Raw genomic sequence first — 18,970 nt, forward strand, 5'->3', positions numbered from 1 at the left:
AAAAAAAAAAAAAAAAGAAAACAGAGTGGGACCAGTCATCACTATGCTTTCTGACTGTTGAGTCCTTTCCTCCATGATGCTCAGGCATGGGGCCACTCTGAAGACTGCTAGACCTGGGGTTAGCAGGGCAAAGCAGGAGCAGGGACGCCTCTCTATAGACTGGTCAATGGACCACATTAAGGAGGGGTTAAAAGACGGGAAGACTCTGAGAACGGTGGGTAGGGAGTTGGCAGAAAAATGACAAGAGGAAAGTTTTAGGGTATTGAAGTGTCCTGTATACTGTTTTTATAGTGGTTTTTCAAAATTCATCATACTGAATGCCTTTTTTTGTTGAATGTTACTATAAAAGAATGTTTCTCAAGAAGGAAATAAAACCTACAGTGAAGAAACAAAAATAAATAAAAAATAGTACAAAATACCCCTAAATTAACTCCTACAATAATAATCATACTGGATGAAGAATAAACATATATTTTTGAAACTCTTTTTTGTTACAGTAGGCATGACAGTTTGGATAAGAATGCCCCAATAGGCTCATGTATTTTAATGTTTGGTCCCCAGTGGGTGGAACTGTTTGGAAGAATTAGGAGGTATGGCCTTGTTGGAGGAGTGTGTCATGAGAGGTGGCCTTTGAGGTTTCAAAAGTCTGTATCATTCCTAGATAGTTCTCCCTTTTCTTCCTACACACAGATGAGGATATAAGACTTTAGCGGCCTCTCTAGCATCATGTCGTACCTGCCTGCTGCCATGTTGGTCATGGACTGCCCTTTGAAACTGTGAACTTGCAATAAACTCTTTTCCCTATTAAAAAAAAAAAAGACGGGCAGAACACCACACTAACCAAGGAAGCAGTGTAAGGAAATGCTTTAGACTTGAAAAAGGTCTTTTTCTTCCCTTTTACTCATTGTTTTGAGGAAAAAAACATGCTTTACTTGATATCTAAAGTGTGATAAGAAATGTTTGCTATGTGTTAGCTGCTGAGCTAAATGGCTGAGGTCTCTTCCTGGAATGCAAAGAAAGAACTCTCAATTTCTGAGAATCCTATCCTAAGTGATTGAAAGTTACTGGCTCATGACAACCTTTCCAGTTCCTGGTTGGTGAGAATCCTTTTCAAGATAATCACAAGACAGGCTCCAAAGCCGCAGAGAAACCCTGTCTCGAAAAACCAAAAAAAAAAAAAAAAAAAAAAAAGATAATCACAAGAGCGAGAGCAATCAGTTTCCTCTGTCTCTGGAGGAGGAGCTAGTCCACAGCCCCAGTCACCCCGGACAGCCTTCCTGCCAGCCACTGTCAAACACAAGAATGTGGCTTGTCCTGGAAGCCCGTGTAAATGGGATGCTGACCCTTGTAGACTGAGTTTCCCCTTTTCAAGGGATGAATATTGTTTTTTTTTTTTAATTTGAGACTGATAAAGTTTGAAGTTTCACTGTAACATTTTCCTAATAAAGTGTTGGCTTGACGTTCTAAAGAAATACTGGGAAAAGAAGGATTTTGTCTCCGTGATCATTTCCAAAAGGAGTTATTAGCAGAGTTGCTTTTCAAGGACTGTGTCATTCATTCGTTAATTCTCAATTAGAGCACGCAGGCCGAGCCCATCCCCTGCCTCAGGCTTATTTCCTCCTCTACCCCCAGGAATATATTATTGCATACCCACAGAGAAGATCTTCCATCTACACTCAGTGACCAAACAAATGAGCGAGTGACATAAGGCATAAACTACAGACAGCTGCTGTCAGATGGGCAGAGATGTCTCATGGGAAGATTCACTGCAAACCCTTTCTGTACAAAACTGTCTTGCTTTGGATAACAAAAGCACAAGAAGACAACACAAAACCCCAGTGCTTTTGGCAAAGGAGGTCATAAAGAACAGGACATAAATCCCAACTTGAGAAGCTGCATTGAGCTGTTCACAGAAGATACAACTGTGATGTGTCACTGCTGCTGATAAACAGTGGCAATGAAATTCCAAGCCTGGCACCCAGCAGTGGTTAGACACCCAGCAACATTGGATTAGAAAGTGAATTGATTAACTGGAAGACAATGGCGAAGAATGGGATGCAATGAGGTCTACAGGAGCCCAGAGAAGAGTGAGTAACTGCTTGCTGCCTTCTACTCAGTGCTAGGAAGGAAGATGAGCTAAGACAGTAGGCTTTGGGAAAGGGACAAACATGGGGGGGCTACAGGAGAAAGGCAGAGGACATCCAGTCCCTCCCCAATATGGTGAGCAGTCTCGGTTGTGTGTAATCTAGGATTTTATGGTCAGGGTTTGTAATGGGTGTGACTGATATTCACTACTTTGTTGCTCAGAAACCTTTCTCCATAGATCAGTTCTGCTCATGACTTTCAGGTAGAGGACGCCACTCAGAGGACCCTACCTCTCTGGCCATAGTTGACTGGTCTAGGAATAAGTGATCAGTCTATTTCCCTGGGATGCTTTCTTGATATAGGAGAAGATTAATTACTTCTCTCTGGGAATCAAATGGCAGGTAGGATCAAAGATGGAAAAACAAGAGGTGGGGCTTATCCTCATGGATTCTGACTTCCTGGTACCACAAGGCCTAAGGCTCATTCACCTCTCACTTTGTCTTTTTCAAATAATTTTCATTTTTGGCAAAGTATCTTCAGTCAGTATTTTGTCATATGCAACCAATTGTGTGTGTGTGTGTGTGTGTGTGTGTGTGTGTGTGTAGGCCAGATTGACATGCTCTGGGAATATTTCTGCCTCTGCCTGACCAGTGCTGGGACTACAGGCTCATACCACCTTTTATTTTTAAACACGGGTGCTGGAGATTGAATTTGCATCATTAAGGATATTTGTGCAGCATTTACTTGCCTGACACATCCTGCAATTAAGATTTTTGACTAATCCACATGATAGATAGGTATGGTTATCATGTGAGACAAGAAATATTCTCCATATTGACTTGAAATATACACTTTTTTTTAAAAAACTGGTTAAGGTGGTGTAGGCCAATATTTAAATATAAATATATTATCCTGAGATTTGGAGATAGTGGAATGGAGAAAATCTTTATGTTATCATCCATTAATACCTTAGTGTGATTATATCTTTCACATAACCTGGCAGAGCAGGTCCTGAAGAGATTTAAATGGAAAAGGGCTTTTAAGTAGTTGTATGTAAATAATGCTAACACTGGAAAGATGGAATCCAATGTCCAAGTTGTGCACGTGTGACTGTATAGACATAAGCATGTGTGTTTGTGCATGGATCTATGTGTGTCTATAGAGATCCATGGATATTTATCTGTATAAATGTATCCATGTGTGTTGTTATGCATTTATTGATGGAGGAAGGTCATTGGTTAATTAAATAAGGAAGCTGCTTGCCCTGATAGGTTAAAACATAAGGTGGGAGGAGTAAACAGAGCAGAATGCTGGGCAGAAGAGGAAGTGAGGTGAGACTCGACAGCTCTCCTCTCCGGGGCAGATGCCTCAGAGAGACACGATGCTCCACTCTTGCGGGCAAAGGCGAGAGCTCTGCTCTCTGAGGCACACGCGATGAAGCTCCGACCCAGGATGGACGTAGGCTAGAATCTTCCCGGTAAGCGCACCCAGCTGTGCTACACAGATTATAAGAAATGGGCTAGACCAGGTGCGAGAGTTAGCCTAGAAGAGGCTAGATAGAAATGGGACAAGCAGTGATTAAAAGAATACAGTGTCCGTGTAATTATTTCAGGTAAAACTAGCCTTGAGGGCAGCGGGGTGCTGGGGACGCAGCCCCGCCACTCCTATTACTACAATTTATGTTTGTTTTGTCTCTGTGTTTGACTGTCTCTCTTTCTGCGTATATTTGTACATATGTATACATATGCTTCTATGTATCTATGTGTATGTATATATCTGTATGCATGTATACATTTTTGTGCCCCGGGGGAAAAGTATAGGAGACAGCCTACTATAAAAAGAGACCAGCAATTCATAAAATCTAAGTAAAAGACAAAAAGAATTGGTTGTCTTTGGGTTGTTCTGTCTTTAAATTATCATTACTATTGTAAGTAATTATAACGTATACAACTTGGGTATTTTCACGTACAGGAAAGTTATAGCCAATTAAGAAGTAAAAACTACAACTAAAAGCATATAGAATTTAGCACTGTGGGAAGCAGTCAGGTACACAAGAGCTGAGTTTTAATTCGGACTAAAGACTATCTATATTAAGTAGTTAAGCTTTACTAAAATTCAGTCTCTGACATTGCTTCCTTATCTCTAAAATATTTTCAATGCCTTGTTTTTCTAGAAGAGAAGGTTTCTGTGACTGCTCATGAAGGAGACTGGTCAACACAGTGGGTAAGGTCTTTGTTTGAAGTGGCAGGGAGATCTATATATTTTGTGGAGATGAGGTCCAGTTAAAATTTCGAGTCCTGAATTTAATAGCATTATCAGCACAAAGGCTGATTTTAGTGTTTTTAAGAGCCTCAGTTCTATCTCTGTAACTGCACAGAAGTAATGACCCCAGAAGGCATAAGCACCTCCAGCAAGTACTTATTGTACTTTTTAAATACAAGTTCACATGGAGAAGAACCAGATCTACCAGAGGCTATTGAGGCCATGTCAGGGAACGCAGGAGATGCTTCTGCAGAACTTTTCACTGGCTAAAGATGAACCATCAATAAAGACAAAAACTGCATAGATTTAACACATGCCATTCCTGTTTAAATCTTTGCAATCCCATTGACTCTAAAGCAGAAAACCTTAAACTCACTAGACATATTTGAAAGATGCTGAAGAAAAATTGTTTTGAAAACTGGTAAATGAATGTGAATAATAACTCCTTCTGCACTTCCTGGACAGAAGACATCTCAGAAAAAAAATCAAATGCTCCATGAAAGGAATTAAATCAGAAAATCAGCACTTTAAAAATCCCACTGAATTTATGGATCTAACCAATCATCACCATCAACGGAGCGGAAAAGACAACCATCTTATGTGAGATGTTCATATACTGCATGTGGTGGGTGAATAAGAAATATTTTACCTGGTTGGTGAATTTGAACACTTGGTACCCAAGTTGGTTGTTTGGAGAGTTTCTGGAGCCTTTAGGCAGTGCAGCCTTGCTCGATAAAGGATATCACTGGGGTGGGCTTGGAGGGTTTAAAGACCTGTACAACGTCTTGTTTTACTTTTCTACTTCCTCTGTGGGGCTGAAAAGTGATAATCTAGTTTCTTGCTCTTTCCCTATGCTATCCCTTTTTGCCATAATGGACTCCATCCCTTTGGAACTGTGAGTCAAAATGAAATTCTTTCTTATGTTGCTTTTGCTCACCATTTTAACATTGCAATAGAAAAACAACAGCTATATCTTGTTTCTTATGAATCCCATTCTCAAATGCATAGTCCATTCTAATCTGATTTAGGTGCTGGATCAAATTTCCAATTTATAGAATATACAAGAAAGGGGAATGTGTTAATGATACCACAAAGACACAATAAAACCATTGTTTGTAATAGCCAGAACCTGGAAGCAACCTAGATGCCCTTCAATGCAAGAATGGATGAAGAAAGTATTTAATATATACATATTAGAGTACTACTCAGCAGTAAAAAACAAGGACTTCTTGAATTTTGCATACAAATGGATGGAAATAGAAAACACTATCCTGAGTGAGGTAAGCCAGACCCAAAAAGAGGAATATGGGATGTACTCACTCATATTTGGTTTCTAGCCATAAATAAAGGACATTGAGCCTATAATTAGTGATCCTAGAGAAGCTAAATAAGAAGGAGAACCCAAAGAAAAATATATAGGCATCCTCATGAATATTAACCTTCATCAGGTGATGAAAGGAGACAGAGACAGAGACTCACATTGGAGCACCGGACAGAAATCTCAAGGTCCAAATCAGGAGCAGAAGGAGAGAGAGCACGAGCAAGGAACTCAGGACCGCGAGGGGTGCACCCACACACTGAGACAATGGGGATGTTCTACTGGGAACTCACCAAGGCCAGCTGGCCTGGGTCTGGAAAAGCCTGGGATAAAACTGGACTCTCTGAACATAGCGGACAATGAGGACTACTGAGAACTCAAGAACAATGGCAATGGGTTTCTGATCCTACTGCACGCACTGGCTTTGTGGGAGCCTAGGCAGTTTGGTTGCTCACCTTACTAGACCTGGATGGAGGTGGGGGGTCCTTGGACTTCCCACAGGGCAGGGAACCCTGATTGCTCTTTGAGCTGACAAGGGAGGGGGACTTGATTGGGGGAGAGCGAGGGAAATGGGAGACGGTGGCGGGGAAGAGACAGAAATCTTTAATAAATAAATAAAAATCCAGGTTATGGGGATTTTTGTACAATAAATAAGTTTGCTTATTAAACAACTTGATACCAACTGTGAAAGGAAAGAAAAGAGCTAAATGGGAAACTCTGAAGTAGAAGAAATGTAAGACATTAACGTCAATATTTGGCCTGATTCAAACAAACACACTGGTGAACAGTCAAGACCACTAACTAGAAAGTTAATACGAAAGAATTATTGTTGTTTTTCAGGCTTGATAATGGAATGGTGTGCTTGAAGAACTTAGCATTCTGAGATAGATATTAGATATTTGCAGGAGAAACACTAAGATGTTGATGATTTCCTTAAAAATATTTTTTCAGAGCCAAAGAAGGAGGGAGAATAGATGATGACCAGGTTTAATTCTGTGTCGCTTGTTTAAAATAGATGACGGGTACAGAAACATCTATCATCCCATTCTTAGTTTCTATATACTTGAAAATTTCCCCAAGAAAAGTCAGAAAGGAAAAGTCTGCCTGAGTTTAAGGTGAGTTTAGTCCCCCACTGGCAGGATAATAGAGCTGTTACTACTTCACTTTTTATGGGGATCATAGAAATACTTCATAGGGTTTTGTGAGAAACAACATGATATAATAGGCACAAAACACTTAGAAGACAACTCATTGTCCACAGCACAAGCTTGATTTGTTACACATTGGTGTCATATAGTATTATATATTACTAAATAATTCATATATTAAATGATCCAAGAAATGTAACCACAATTTATCAGGGATAAACTAGAAAGCACTAAATATTCTTGATAGAAACTTTGAACAACTTGTCACAGGCAGGACTCATCACCAAATTTCATATCTACTAGGAAAGCAGATTTTTCCCTGGTTCTCAGGATAGACAAGGTTGAAAGAGCGGGGACAGTCTATTGTTGTGCTTGAGATTTTTAGATGATGAGACTTTTGCCCTTACTGGACCACAACTCATTTATAAGAGAGTGGTCTTGTTTCAAAATATGCTAAAATCAGTACTTCTTCTGCAGAGAAGCAATGATTGTTCCTAACTTAGCAGAGGTTTTGAAGCAATAACTTTTGGTGGGGTGGAGCCTATAGTAGTTAAAAGGGAGGATCAGCAAAGAGTTCAAAATGCAATTATTAATCAGTGTTGCCCTAGGACACCACTTTTCAAAGTTCAATATGAACGTGAACTGTCAGCGACTCTTGTTAAAATCACTTTAGTTTCCTATTGCTGAGTAGCTCTTAGAAGCTGAAATGGCCAGTCCGCAGTTGGGCTTAGCTTAGCATATGCCTGATACAGGAAAATGGTTGGATACATGCTTTGGTAGCACTTAGGTTTCAATCATTCAGATAACAGACATCCAAGAACATATTTTATCTAGAGTATTGATTAGAAGACTTCATTTCTGCTCCTTCCGCTTTAGTAACTTTTATATTTATCAAAATAAGAGGCACAGATAGTCATTTTCAGAGGCTTCACAATTTAGAATGTCACAAGTAAGTGAGCAAGTTTACTCCCTGGTCAAGTCCTTTTGGCTGCTGGGCATAGGACTCAATATAATAATAACATTGGACTGTTTGCTTCCAACTCTTCCTTGGCAATGTGATATGGGACTTATTATTTCAAAACTAGGTCAATGATTTTATGAATTCAAAAATAGCTCCCTAGGAAGATTCCAGTTAAAAATATAATGGCTTTGGCCTAATTTTAGTTCTGAGATAAAGGATTTGGACACCAACTCTGGGCCCCACAGTGTCCTGAAAAGCAGACACTTATTAGAGGCTCCAGATGTTAGGAATTCCACTTGTGGAAGGAGAAGGAGAAACTACTTGAGTCAGGAGAATGATCGCCTTGCCCTGTCAGGATCATGTCTGTACAAATCTAGAATAATGTCCCCTTCCACAAAGTTTCATAGAAACACTAATATGTATTGATTCTGAAAAATGCTCTTAGGGACTTAACATAGGACCCTCATGAGGATGGTGTCTATGGGGTACTAGCTTGTTAGTTTGACTTGACCACGAGCCAAGATCTTGGGACAATATTGGGCATAGTTTGTCTCTGGAAATCCTTACCTAAAGAAGCCACCTTCAGTCTCTCACCATTTCAGGGCAATGAAAATATTATGTGAAGTGGGTACTTATAACAATTTCTGAGGTAAGTAAAAGTCCTTTGGGGAGACTAAGGGTCTTATGAATTATAGAAGTTTAAAGAGAAAACTAACAAAAGCCACCAATACTCATTATTCAAAACACCAGGTTCCTACACAAATCATATAAGGAGGCATTCAAAATCTTCTGAGATGAAAGTGAGATCTGCCTTTCTTGTGCTCTCTGATGGGGATAGTGAAGCCCTCCGCACAGAGTGGATATATGGGCTCAAAGGAAAATGTATTCAGAAGTGTGGCCACGCAGGAAGAAGCACATGGATTCATGGCAATTGGCAGGTGTCTCTCCCACCTACCCCTGACTGCCAGACTGGAATGGTGCCTTTCCTTTGTTCCATTTTCAGGAAGGTGTCAGTGAGTTTATATCAAGACATTTTGGGGGGCCGTTTTCAAGTTATGCATGCGCGGGTCCTGTAAGTCATTGTTCCACTGTGGCAATGGAGAAGGACAGCGATGTCCCAGTCTGAGTACCCATTATGTGTCTGCAGCAAATCTCTAAGCATGATCTCACCCTTCTAATGGCAGTTCTGGGCTCTGTTTCTTGGAATAAAGGATTCCGTTCTTAAATAAATAAAAACGACTCGCTCCTTCTCCTCCTTGTGGCTTATTAAAGGATCAGAGAAATCTGACAGGGAAGTATTTAAAACATGTAGCCTGTTATCTTCTGATCTCATTTATCTTTACAGTGTTCTCCTTTCTTGCAACTCTCATCCATATCTTTGTTCAGTACATTGGGGGAAACTCTGTGGGACGGCATTAGCTAATAGTAAATTCTGTGCATATCCAAGAAAATTTATGCATTAAAGATAGGAAGAAACGGAGCAGAGAGCAGCCAAGGCTCCCCCTGTCCAGAGAGGGGGCTGGGATTTAATCCTTTAATCCCACTGCTTTATTCTTCTAGCAACCTGCTACTTATGTCTGGAAGGAATCTGTAAATGATAAATAAGTGCTTTTCTGTCTGCAGCCCTGCGTAAATGCAAGGTAACAGCCAAGGGCCAGGAAGGTGAGCTACCATGGACTTTAAGGACAAATGAAGGTTTGAATTCTGGTTCCAACTCTACTGCTATGGGTGAAAGATGTGACTTATCTATGCCCTGGTTTCCTTATTGGTAAAAGGAGGACAATGATGGTGTCCATCCATTAGGCTGTTGTGAGGATGAGTTAATCATGCGAAGTTCTAACTGTGGACTCAAGCTTATTATTACTGTTAGTGGATCCCAAATGCTCTTGAGCAAGGGGAAATCAGGACAAGGACAATGGGCTCTGGAAGCCAAGTCAATAAATTGCCTTCCTTTCATGTATGAATTTACCTTTTTAAGAAATGCCAAGTACCCAGTGAAAATTCAGGGTGGGAATTAGAAATGTTTATCGAATGGAATGGTTGAGGTGCTGGAGTATGAAGGACTCTTTCACGCAGCTACACTTTAGTGAAATCCCAGAGTATCTGCTTGATATCCTAGAAACGGTCAGGAGCTGAGGCCAAAGGAAGAAGAGATGTCAATGGCTGAAGTTCAACAGCTTTGAAATAAGAGAGGAAGAAACAAGATTTCAAAGTGGAAGAAGATGCTGAAGTCAGAAAAGTTAAAGCAGAGCTGTTTACTCAGACAGAAGTTTATTATTTCCAGATATAACTTAAAAAAAGAGGAATGGAATCAAAGACCAAGTCTAAGACACCCTTGCCCGTGTCCAGACTAAGGTGTCAGACTCACCTGTGTGCACGGCGTGAGTGTCAGACTCACCTGTGTGCACGGCGTGAGTGTCAGACTCACCTGTGCACACGGCGTGAGTGTCAGACTCACCTGTGCACACGGCGTGAGTGTGTGATGTGGAATTCTTACTGTAAGCTTTGGCTAGACAGGTTTCTGATCAACGAGGTAGGTCACAGGGCCTCACATCCACATCTAGATTGTTCCTGCCTATCCTGAAGGACTTTGTGACTGTACACTAGACTGCTGTCTTCCTCTTCCTAAACCCTAATGTGATTCAGTGAATGGGGGAGGGAGAAGCCAAGGAAAGTGAAACTCAAGAGGCCAAGCCAGACCAATGGGGTTCAGAGAGCAAGAGGCCAAGAGCTGTGGTCCCCGCAGCAAGCGTGGTGAAGGTGGGGTCCAGTTCTGATGACCACCGAGACCACCTGTTGTGTGTGTAGTGCTCACCAAGCCCTTGTTTTACTCCTTGCTTTCCTTTTTTCCAGTTCATGCTCACAGCAAAGCTAAGGGACAACTGTTGTCAGTTCTGGCCGCAAGTGGAGAGAAACCAGACTTAGGGCGACTGTCAATGACATAGGGAGCATTTTTGAGAACTGCTCATCAGGTCCTGTGGAGGAAGCAAGCTGAGGCAGAACACTCTGATTCGTCTTGAGAAATGGTGTGTATCATAGAACTGCAGCTTGTGAGACCCTCAGAGGAATGGGACATTTGCTTTCTTCATGCCTAATCCCCTGACTTATTTAATTTCTTCTTAGCCAAAAGCTGGCAGAATAAAAAGTGATGTAATTCTCTTTTTCCATCATTAGAGAAAGGTGCCAGTTTGGAGATCAAATCCCATAAGGAGAATTTTAATAGAAAACCGGAATATCATACCCAATTAGCCCACAAACTGTTTATTAAAATCATTGATAATAGTAGTAACTATTTAGCAGTCTCTTTCAGTGTGATGTTCATGCCAAGTAACCCAGGTCTATACCATTTAGTATTTAGAGCTACTCTAGAGAAAAGGTATTATTTTTGCCTATGTTTTCCTGGTAAAGGAACTAAGATGTGAGAGGGTGATAACTTGTGTAAAACAGCTTATATTTGACAAAACTTAATAGCTAAATCCAGTTCTGTCAAAACCTAGAGTCGAATTTGGTCACCCCCAAACTATCTGCCTTTCTTCTACCCTCCAGTACTGCTGATGTTAATTGCAAAGAAATAACAAAAGTGCCAGTGAGGGCTCTTTGACCTAGGAGATTATCAGTGTCAATAAAGTACACAAAAGGGAAAACTGGGGACTGGGAGATAGCTTAGTTGGTTAAGCACTTGCTGTGTAAGCATGAGGACTTGAGTTCGAGCCTCAGAACTCACTTTAAAAAAAGAAGCTGAGCATGATATGTGCTTGCAATCCGAGCAGGGGAGAGGTAGAGTCACGTGGTTTCCTGGAGCTTGCTGGCCAGCTTGCATAGCCTACTCAGCTCTAGACCCATGAGAGACCCTGTTTCAATAAACAGGTGGACGGTTTTTGAGGACAGACCTGATGTTATACACAGATGTCTGTACACACACACACACACACACACACACACACACACACACACTAGCACATGAAAAAAATAACTACTATTATCTTGCTGTGGTTGAGAAGGAACCAAAAGAATATTGAGGATTCATGCTCAGATCTGAGCTGGGCAGAATGAGCAGGCTGAGCACAGAGGAGAGAGTTGGCTGCCTTCATAGCTGAACAGCGGTAGGACTTAGTTTTGAATACAAGGTCCGTTCTCCACGTGGATGAGCTTAGTCATCACTTATGAACTCAGGCCTTCATCAAGTTACAGACTTTTTTGGCCTCAGTGTCCTCATGAGCATGATAGCTACCTAGAGGGTTGCTGGGAGGAATCAGCTTCTAAAGAGGCACCTGCTATGGTGTGGGATTGTTTTGTAACTTACGCCTTCATCTGGTGCCCAATGTGGGGAAAATGGTGTGGGACAATTGTATTCTGTCAATTATGTTTTAAATAAACGCTGATTGGCCAGTATCCAGGCAGGAAGTATAGGTGGGACAATGTGACAGAAAAAAGAGGCGGGACAATGAGAACAGGAGTATTCTGGAAAGAAGGAAGCTTCCTCTGCTGTCCTGTCCAGACACCAAAGAAGCAGGATGTGACCTGCCCTGCTGAAAAAGATACTGAGCCATGTGGCTAACATAGATAAGAATAGTGGGTTAATATAAGTTAGAAGAGCTAGTAAGAAGCTTGAGCTAATGGGCCACACAGATGTAGACCTCTGTGTGATTTTCTTTGGGGACTAACCGGCTGTAAAAACCAAACAAAACAAGAACCCCAACAAGTAGCTGGGTTCTCCTGTTACACTGCTACCTTCATCTCTCTTCCTTGTAGTGTTAAGTTCAGCTTTCTAGGAGATGAGCTGGCTTCTTGCCTCTGACCTCACTATGTAAGATCGTGTAGAAAGCACCTTACCTGCTGTGAGAAGCCCTTCACAACACGCCTCTGTTTGAGGTTGGTCTCTCCATCCAAGTTGGCAGTTTCCAGGTGACAGACCCCACTGGGGTCCGAGGAGAAGAGGAGAAGGATGTCTGCCGGGACGATCTCATTACACCGCATCTGAACAAAGTCTCCCACACGCACATCCTGCCAGCGCTTTGGCATGTAGCTCTGCTCTTTTCTAAGGTGGGTGCAAAGAAGACAGGGGTCTCAGTGAGCTTTAAGATTCCTCGGAGTGTTGGTTTATTAAAGATGTCAACTTGCCACAATCTAAAATGACCAGGGAAGAGTCTCCACTGAGGAATTAGATAGATTAGGTTGGCTTGTGTGTATGTCTATAGGAGATTGTCTTGATTATTGGTTGAGCCAGCCCACTGTGGGTGACATCCTTCACTGGATAGGGGTCTTGAGCGGTATATGAGTAGAATAGAGGGGGCTTTTTGAGTACCGACTAAAGAGTGAGTAAGCCAGAATCTACACATTTTTCTCTCTCCTTTTGATTGTGGATGTGATACTTTAAGTTCTTGCCTTGACATCCTTTGCAATAATGCCTGTATTATAGGTCAAATACATTTCTCCCTCCCCTAAGTTACTTTTGGTCACGGTTTATAAAATCCCATTAGTAAAAGGTCTGTCCCTATGACTACTTAGAATTTTAAACAATAACCAACTGTTGACCAGGTGTTGTGCTGAGCCCTTCCTTCCTGGCCGGAAGAATACTTTAAGGTGAAGTTAACTGGGCCATTATATTACATGGCTAGTTATCACAGAAGAAAGCAAAGGTACAAAGACCAGAGATAGAGAGAAAGCTGTTCTCGATTATGGGGAGAAGAGAGGCAGTAAAACTGAGGATATTGGTCATTAAGAATGCATAGGACAACATTGATAAAATGGAAAAAAACCCTAGACACATTGATAAGATTAGTAAGACGATACCAGGGACTTTGATGGCCTGGGACCCACAATAACTGGAAAAGCCGAGGACTGAGGAACTTGGAGGAAATGATAAACTTTCCCCCTTATAATTATCAAACTTAGATAACAGCAGTAGCAACAAAATTTGGCAATTTCATGTTTACATTGCACTGAGTACTAATGTCAATATTTTATTCACTTACATGATGATTTATTGGTGTAGACATTATATGAATTTCACAAATAAATTAAAGATTAGAAATTTTTTTCAAGTCTTATAAAACCCAAGCTGAAACCCAAGCTTATACACAGATTGATGTCAAAGCCTACAGCTTCCACAGCTAGTTCCTCCAGCTGTTACTAGAGCCTCAACTGTCCCATTCCCTCCTTCCCAATAGGACATCCCATTTACACAGAGCTCTGATACCAGAAAGTCTTCATTCCACCCAGTCAAGTATTTAACAAATTCTTCTCTTCTAAGTAATCCAGATGCTCATGTTTTCTACCTTTGAAAACTCTTTGAAAGTATCCCCCAACCCCAGGATCCTATAAAGTCTTTGGGCCATGCCGAGCCACTTCTAATGCCCCAGATGCCCTCAGTTATTCCTTGGATCATACAGTTTCAAGACCTATCCTAAAGGCACGGGCTCTTCTATAACTGTATTTCTAATCGTCTTCTTTCAACATGGGATTTGAAACATACGGTCTTTTTATCAGAGCCCTGCCGGTTTGAAGCTGGCTTCTTTAAGTGTACCTAGACCTGGGGAGACAGCTTACATCTGTGCTGTATCCACACAGATGTTGAGCCCTTCTGAGCATGTTGCTGTTTCTCATGGAATCTGGAGCTACCTGGGCATGGCAAGACCACATCTAAAAGATGTGAACGGAAGTGCTTGAAGAGGACAAAGGGAGTGATGCCTGCTCTTCTTGGGGTTTTCTGGAGAGTTTCAGCAAAGACCTCCTAAAAGTCTATCATCTTTGTCATACATGGTTCCTATAGAAGACTCTCCCAGCTTGAAATGAATATCCTTTTATTTGCGAGGCTGGAAGAAGGCCTCATCAGTAAATAAGGTCATCAGGGACATCAGGATTGGTGAGTGGCCTTGCATCTCGAAGCTTCCACAGGGTCTGTGGAAATGCTCCATGACCCTAGGAACCTGGTACAGTGACCCTTATCTATGCCATGGCAATAATGTCCACATGGCTACTGAATGTGGGCAGTCTCTCTGTAGAGGTTTATTAATATCTCCTTCTTCTGTGATAAAGTGGGTATCAGATTTCCACAAAACTTTTGATTATCAACATCTAAGCACCCACTATACCCCAAATCTCTTCTTAGAAATGAAGATGGTAGGGACAATCCTACCATCTTTAGTTCATTATACCATTTCACAGATGTATTTTAAAATGTGTTCATTTGTCTATTTAGGGTCATCTACCAAGATAGCTAGGGCAACTCAACAGCCTGTCAAGTGCTCAGGTACAAGGCTCTTTAAAGACTAAAGGATGGATTAAGTAGACTTTCACAGAATGAAGGAGAGGTTTACTTTATACTTCTGTTTTATTCATTTATAGAGACATCAAATAAATGATTCTTAAATATTATAACAAACTTGCCTGAAGGAACCAAGGATTGTTCCCCTGTTTGTTTGCATCTCCCGTTCCTTCCTCCTGGTCTTTGGGACTGTAGGGTATCAGCTGATTGCCACATCCTCAACATTTATTCCACCTGGTGTGGGAGATCAGGTTTGGGGATAACACCCTTGAATCTGAGTATCACCTGGATTGTCATCATTTTCAGAGCTCCTTCATCCTGAAGGTTGTGACAAATAGGCCAGTTGGGGTTGCTGCATTCAGAGCAAAGCCATGTCAAGGCATCTCCACCAGTGGAAACAAATCTGCTCTTTCCTCCTTTCATCGCCTGATGAAGGTTAATATTCTACTGAGAACTCAAGATCAATGGCAATGGGTTTCTGATCCTACTGCACGTACTGGCTTTGTGGGAGCCTAGGCAGTTTGGATGCTCAACTTACTAGACCTGGATGGAGGTGGGGGTTCCTTGGACTTCCCACAGGGCAGAGAACCCTGATTGCTCTTTGGGCTGGGGGGGGGAAGTAATTGGGGGAGGGGGAGGGAAATGAAAGGCGGTGGCAGGGAAGAGACAGAAATCTTTAATAAATAAATAAATTAAAAAAATCTGCTCTTTCCAATAAAGGTCTCTACTGGTAAATATGGGATATAGGGCGGGATGACGAAAGATGGAAGGCCTGGGAGGTTAATTTTGGGTGTAAATTTAGGAATATATGTATGGACTAGAATGGTACTTTGTCAATCTTCATTATGACACAGGTATCATCAAACTTATGCTCTGCCTGTTTATGGTACTCCTGGGATCCCAATGAAGCCAGATAGGAAAGGGACATTCATGGTTCTTCCTGGGGGTTCACTTCTTTACCTCCATAAAGCAGCCTTCCCACTACTCTGCCAACCCCATCTTTCTCCTTCATGCTTTTTATGGGGCTTAGGGTTAGGCAACAATGACCAATAAACAAAAACCCCAAACCCCCTCAATCTTTCCCCAAGTCTAGAAAAGAGGAATCTCAGAAAATTGATGCTCAGGCATTGGAGGTTTCTGGATCAAGTTCCCAGAAACATTGTACTTCTCCAACAGGTCCATGCTACCTCCAGGAGTCCCTGGGGGGTGGGGGAGGTGACTGGAGTACTGGTGCTATTAGTGTTCTTTAAAAAAGTACTTTGGGGAATGTAGTTTAGCGTGGGTACATGGGACATTCCTTTCTGGGTACAGTAGTTGAGAAATTTTATTTGTAGCAGTATTTTATTTTATAATGCTATGTTAAAGTAAGCTAACCGAGCTATATTATAAGATGACAGACACATTTTACTGAACCTTTAGGGACACTTCCATTTCACACTTGGCTACTTTGCTCTGGCTGTTCCGTGCTCTGGGGTACACTTCGTCACTTCATCTGTCAGCAGCATGTCTGAGGAGCAGCCAACTATGCCTAGCCCAAGGGTGTTCAGCCAAGGGAGGTGAGAAGTAGGAGAATTTAGCTGAAGCATAAAAGTGGCATGCTTCTCCATTGAGTGACACTCAGGTGTGACCAGCTGCTGGCCAGGAGCCACCAGTTAGAGTCATTCCCTCATTAATATGGCCCCCTTGGAGCAGCTGCTCTAGGGGGATGCGTGCATAGACTCTTGCCTGTCCCTTTTTTCCGAGAGTTGGCACCTGGGAGATCATGGCTATTTTAGTTTCCTGCAACGTTCACTGCTGCTTAAAAATAAGATTCATGGCTTAGGACAAAGACTACATCTGGCACATTCTACCTTGAGGAGAAATTAAGTGGTGCGGTGCTAAACAGCTTTCTGGGAGAGATGGCCTTTTGAAATTTTTTTTTAAAGTAAATAAACAGCAAGAGAGGTTTTTAATCAAGTGTATGGTGTGTGGAAGTGGGAGAGGAGGAGAGATGAGAGGAGAATGTTTAAGACTCCATTTCTCCTGTAACTAGGTTCTACATAAAGAAGTGTGGGGGCTGGGGAAGACAAGACTTGTCAGGAGGATAAGCTATCTTATGGGACTTATTGTTAACAGATGATAAATTGACCTGCGATGTTCTTCAGCAAACTTAAATACCAAGTCCAGAATGCCCCAGGTGGAAAGAGACCACTGAGAATAATCAGGTGAGTCCATGAATCAAAAATGTGTTTGGGACAGTTTGGTAGTTGCACAAAAACAGACACAAGGGCAATGGAACCAAACTGAAGACTCTGACATTATCCACACACCTATGAACACCTGTTTTTTGACAAAGAAGCCAAAATGGTATAGTGGACAAAAAAGAAAGCATCTTCCACAAATGGTGGCTGCATAACTGGATGTCAACATGTAAAAGATTGTAAATAGATCCATATCTATCACCCTGCACAAAACTCAAGTCCAAGTAGATCAAAGACCTCAGCATAAATTCATTTACACTGAACCTGATAGAAGAGAAAATGGGAAGTAGTCTTGAATGCATTGTACAGGAGGCCACTTCCTAAATATAACACCAGCAGCACAGACACTGAGAGCAACAATCAATAAATGGCACCTCCTGAAACAACAAATCTTCTGTAAGGCAAAGGACACAGTAAATAAAAAAAAAAAACAGCCTACAGAATAGGAAAAAAGATCTTAACAAACCCCTCATCTGACAGAGGACTAATCTCCAAAATATATAAAGAACTCAGGAAACTAGATATTAAATAATCCAATTTAAAAATGGGGTACAGACCTAAACAGAGAATTCTCAACAGAAGAATCTCAAATGGCCAAAAGACATTTAAGGAATTGTTCAACATCCTTAGTTATCAGGGAAATGCAAATCAAAGAGACTCTGAGATACCATCTTACATATGTCAGAATAGCTAAGTTCAAAAACACTGAGTACAGTCTATGTTGGAGAGGATATGGAGTAAGGGAGCATTCATCTACTGCTAGTAGGAGTGCAAACTTATACAGCCACTTTGGAAATCCGTATGGCAATTTCTCAGAAAATTGGGACTCAATCTACCTTAAGACCCAGCATTACCATTCTTGGGCATATACTCAAAGGATGCTCAATCGTACCACAAGGACACTTGCTCAACAATGTTCATAGCAGCGTTATTTGTAATAACCAGAACCTGGAAACAGCCTAAATGCCCCTCACCTGAAGAATGGATACATAAAATGTAGTACATTTACACAATGGAGTATTACTCAGCTATAAAAAAATGATATCTTGAAATTTGAAGGGAAATGGATGGAAATAGAAAAAAAATCATCCCGAATGAGGTAACCCAGACCCAGAATGACAAGCACTGTATATATTCACTCATAAGTGGATACTAGATGTAAAGCAAGGGGTAACTAAACCACAATCACAGCTCCAGAGGAGCTACGTAACAAGGAGGACTCTAAGATGGACGCATGGGTCTCCCTGGGAAAGCGAAATAGATGAGATCTCCTGGGTAAACTGAGGGTGGAAAGGCAGTAGAGGGAGGGTTGGGGGCTGAGAACATGAGGGAATGGCATGGTTGAGATGGAGGAGGGATGGAGTGGGAGAGCAATGAGAGATATCTTGATAGAGGGGCCATTATGGGTTTAGGGAGAAATCTGGTTTAGGGAAATTCCCAGGAATCCACAAGGATGACCCAAACTAAGACTCCTAGCAATAATGGAGAGGGTTTCTGAACTGGCCTTCCCCTGTAATCAGATTGGTGACTACCCTAACTGTCTTTATAGAGTCTTCATCCAGTAACTGTTGGAAGCAGATGCAGAGATCCACAGCCAAGCACCAGGCAGAGCTCTGGGAGTCCAACCGGAGAGAGAGAGAGAGAGAGAGAGAGAGAGAGAGAGAGAGAGAGAGAGAGAGAGAGAGAGAA

At 41.6% G+C, this 18,970-nt stretch overlaps 1 protein-coding gene across 1 annotated transcript in view; it reads right to left on the reverse strand.

The window, feature by feature from the left end:
- Atp10b (ATPase phospholipid transporting 10B (putative)) overlaps window positions 1-18,970 on the reverse strand; it is a 239,411-nt gene that overhangs the window by 74,471 nt on the left and 145,970 nt on the right. The window contains exon 5 of the mRNA XM_013354123.2: window positions 12,608-12,812. Coding sequence (XP_013209577.1) covers window positions 12,608-12,812 — 205 coding nt within the window. The remainder of the gene's footprint in view (window positions 1-12,607; window positions 12,813-18,970) is intronic.

The sequence above is a fragment of the Microtus ochrogaster genome, unplaced genomic scaffold, assembly GCF_000317375.1.
Source record: "Microtus ochrogaster isolate Prairie Vole_2 unplaced genomic scaffold, MicOch1.0 UNK30, whole genome shotgun sequence".
NCBI lineage: Eukaryota > Metazoa > Chordata > Mammalia > Rodentia > Cricetidae > Microtus > Microtus ochrogaster.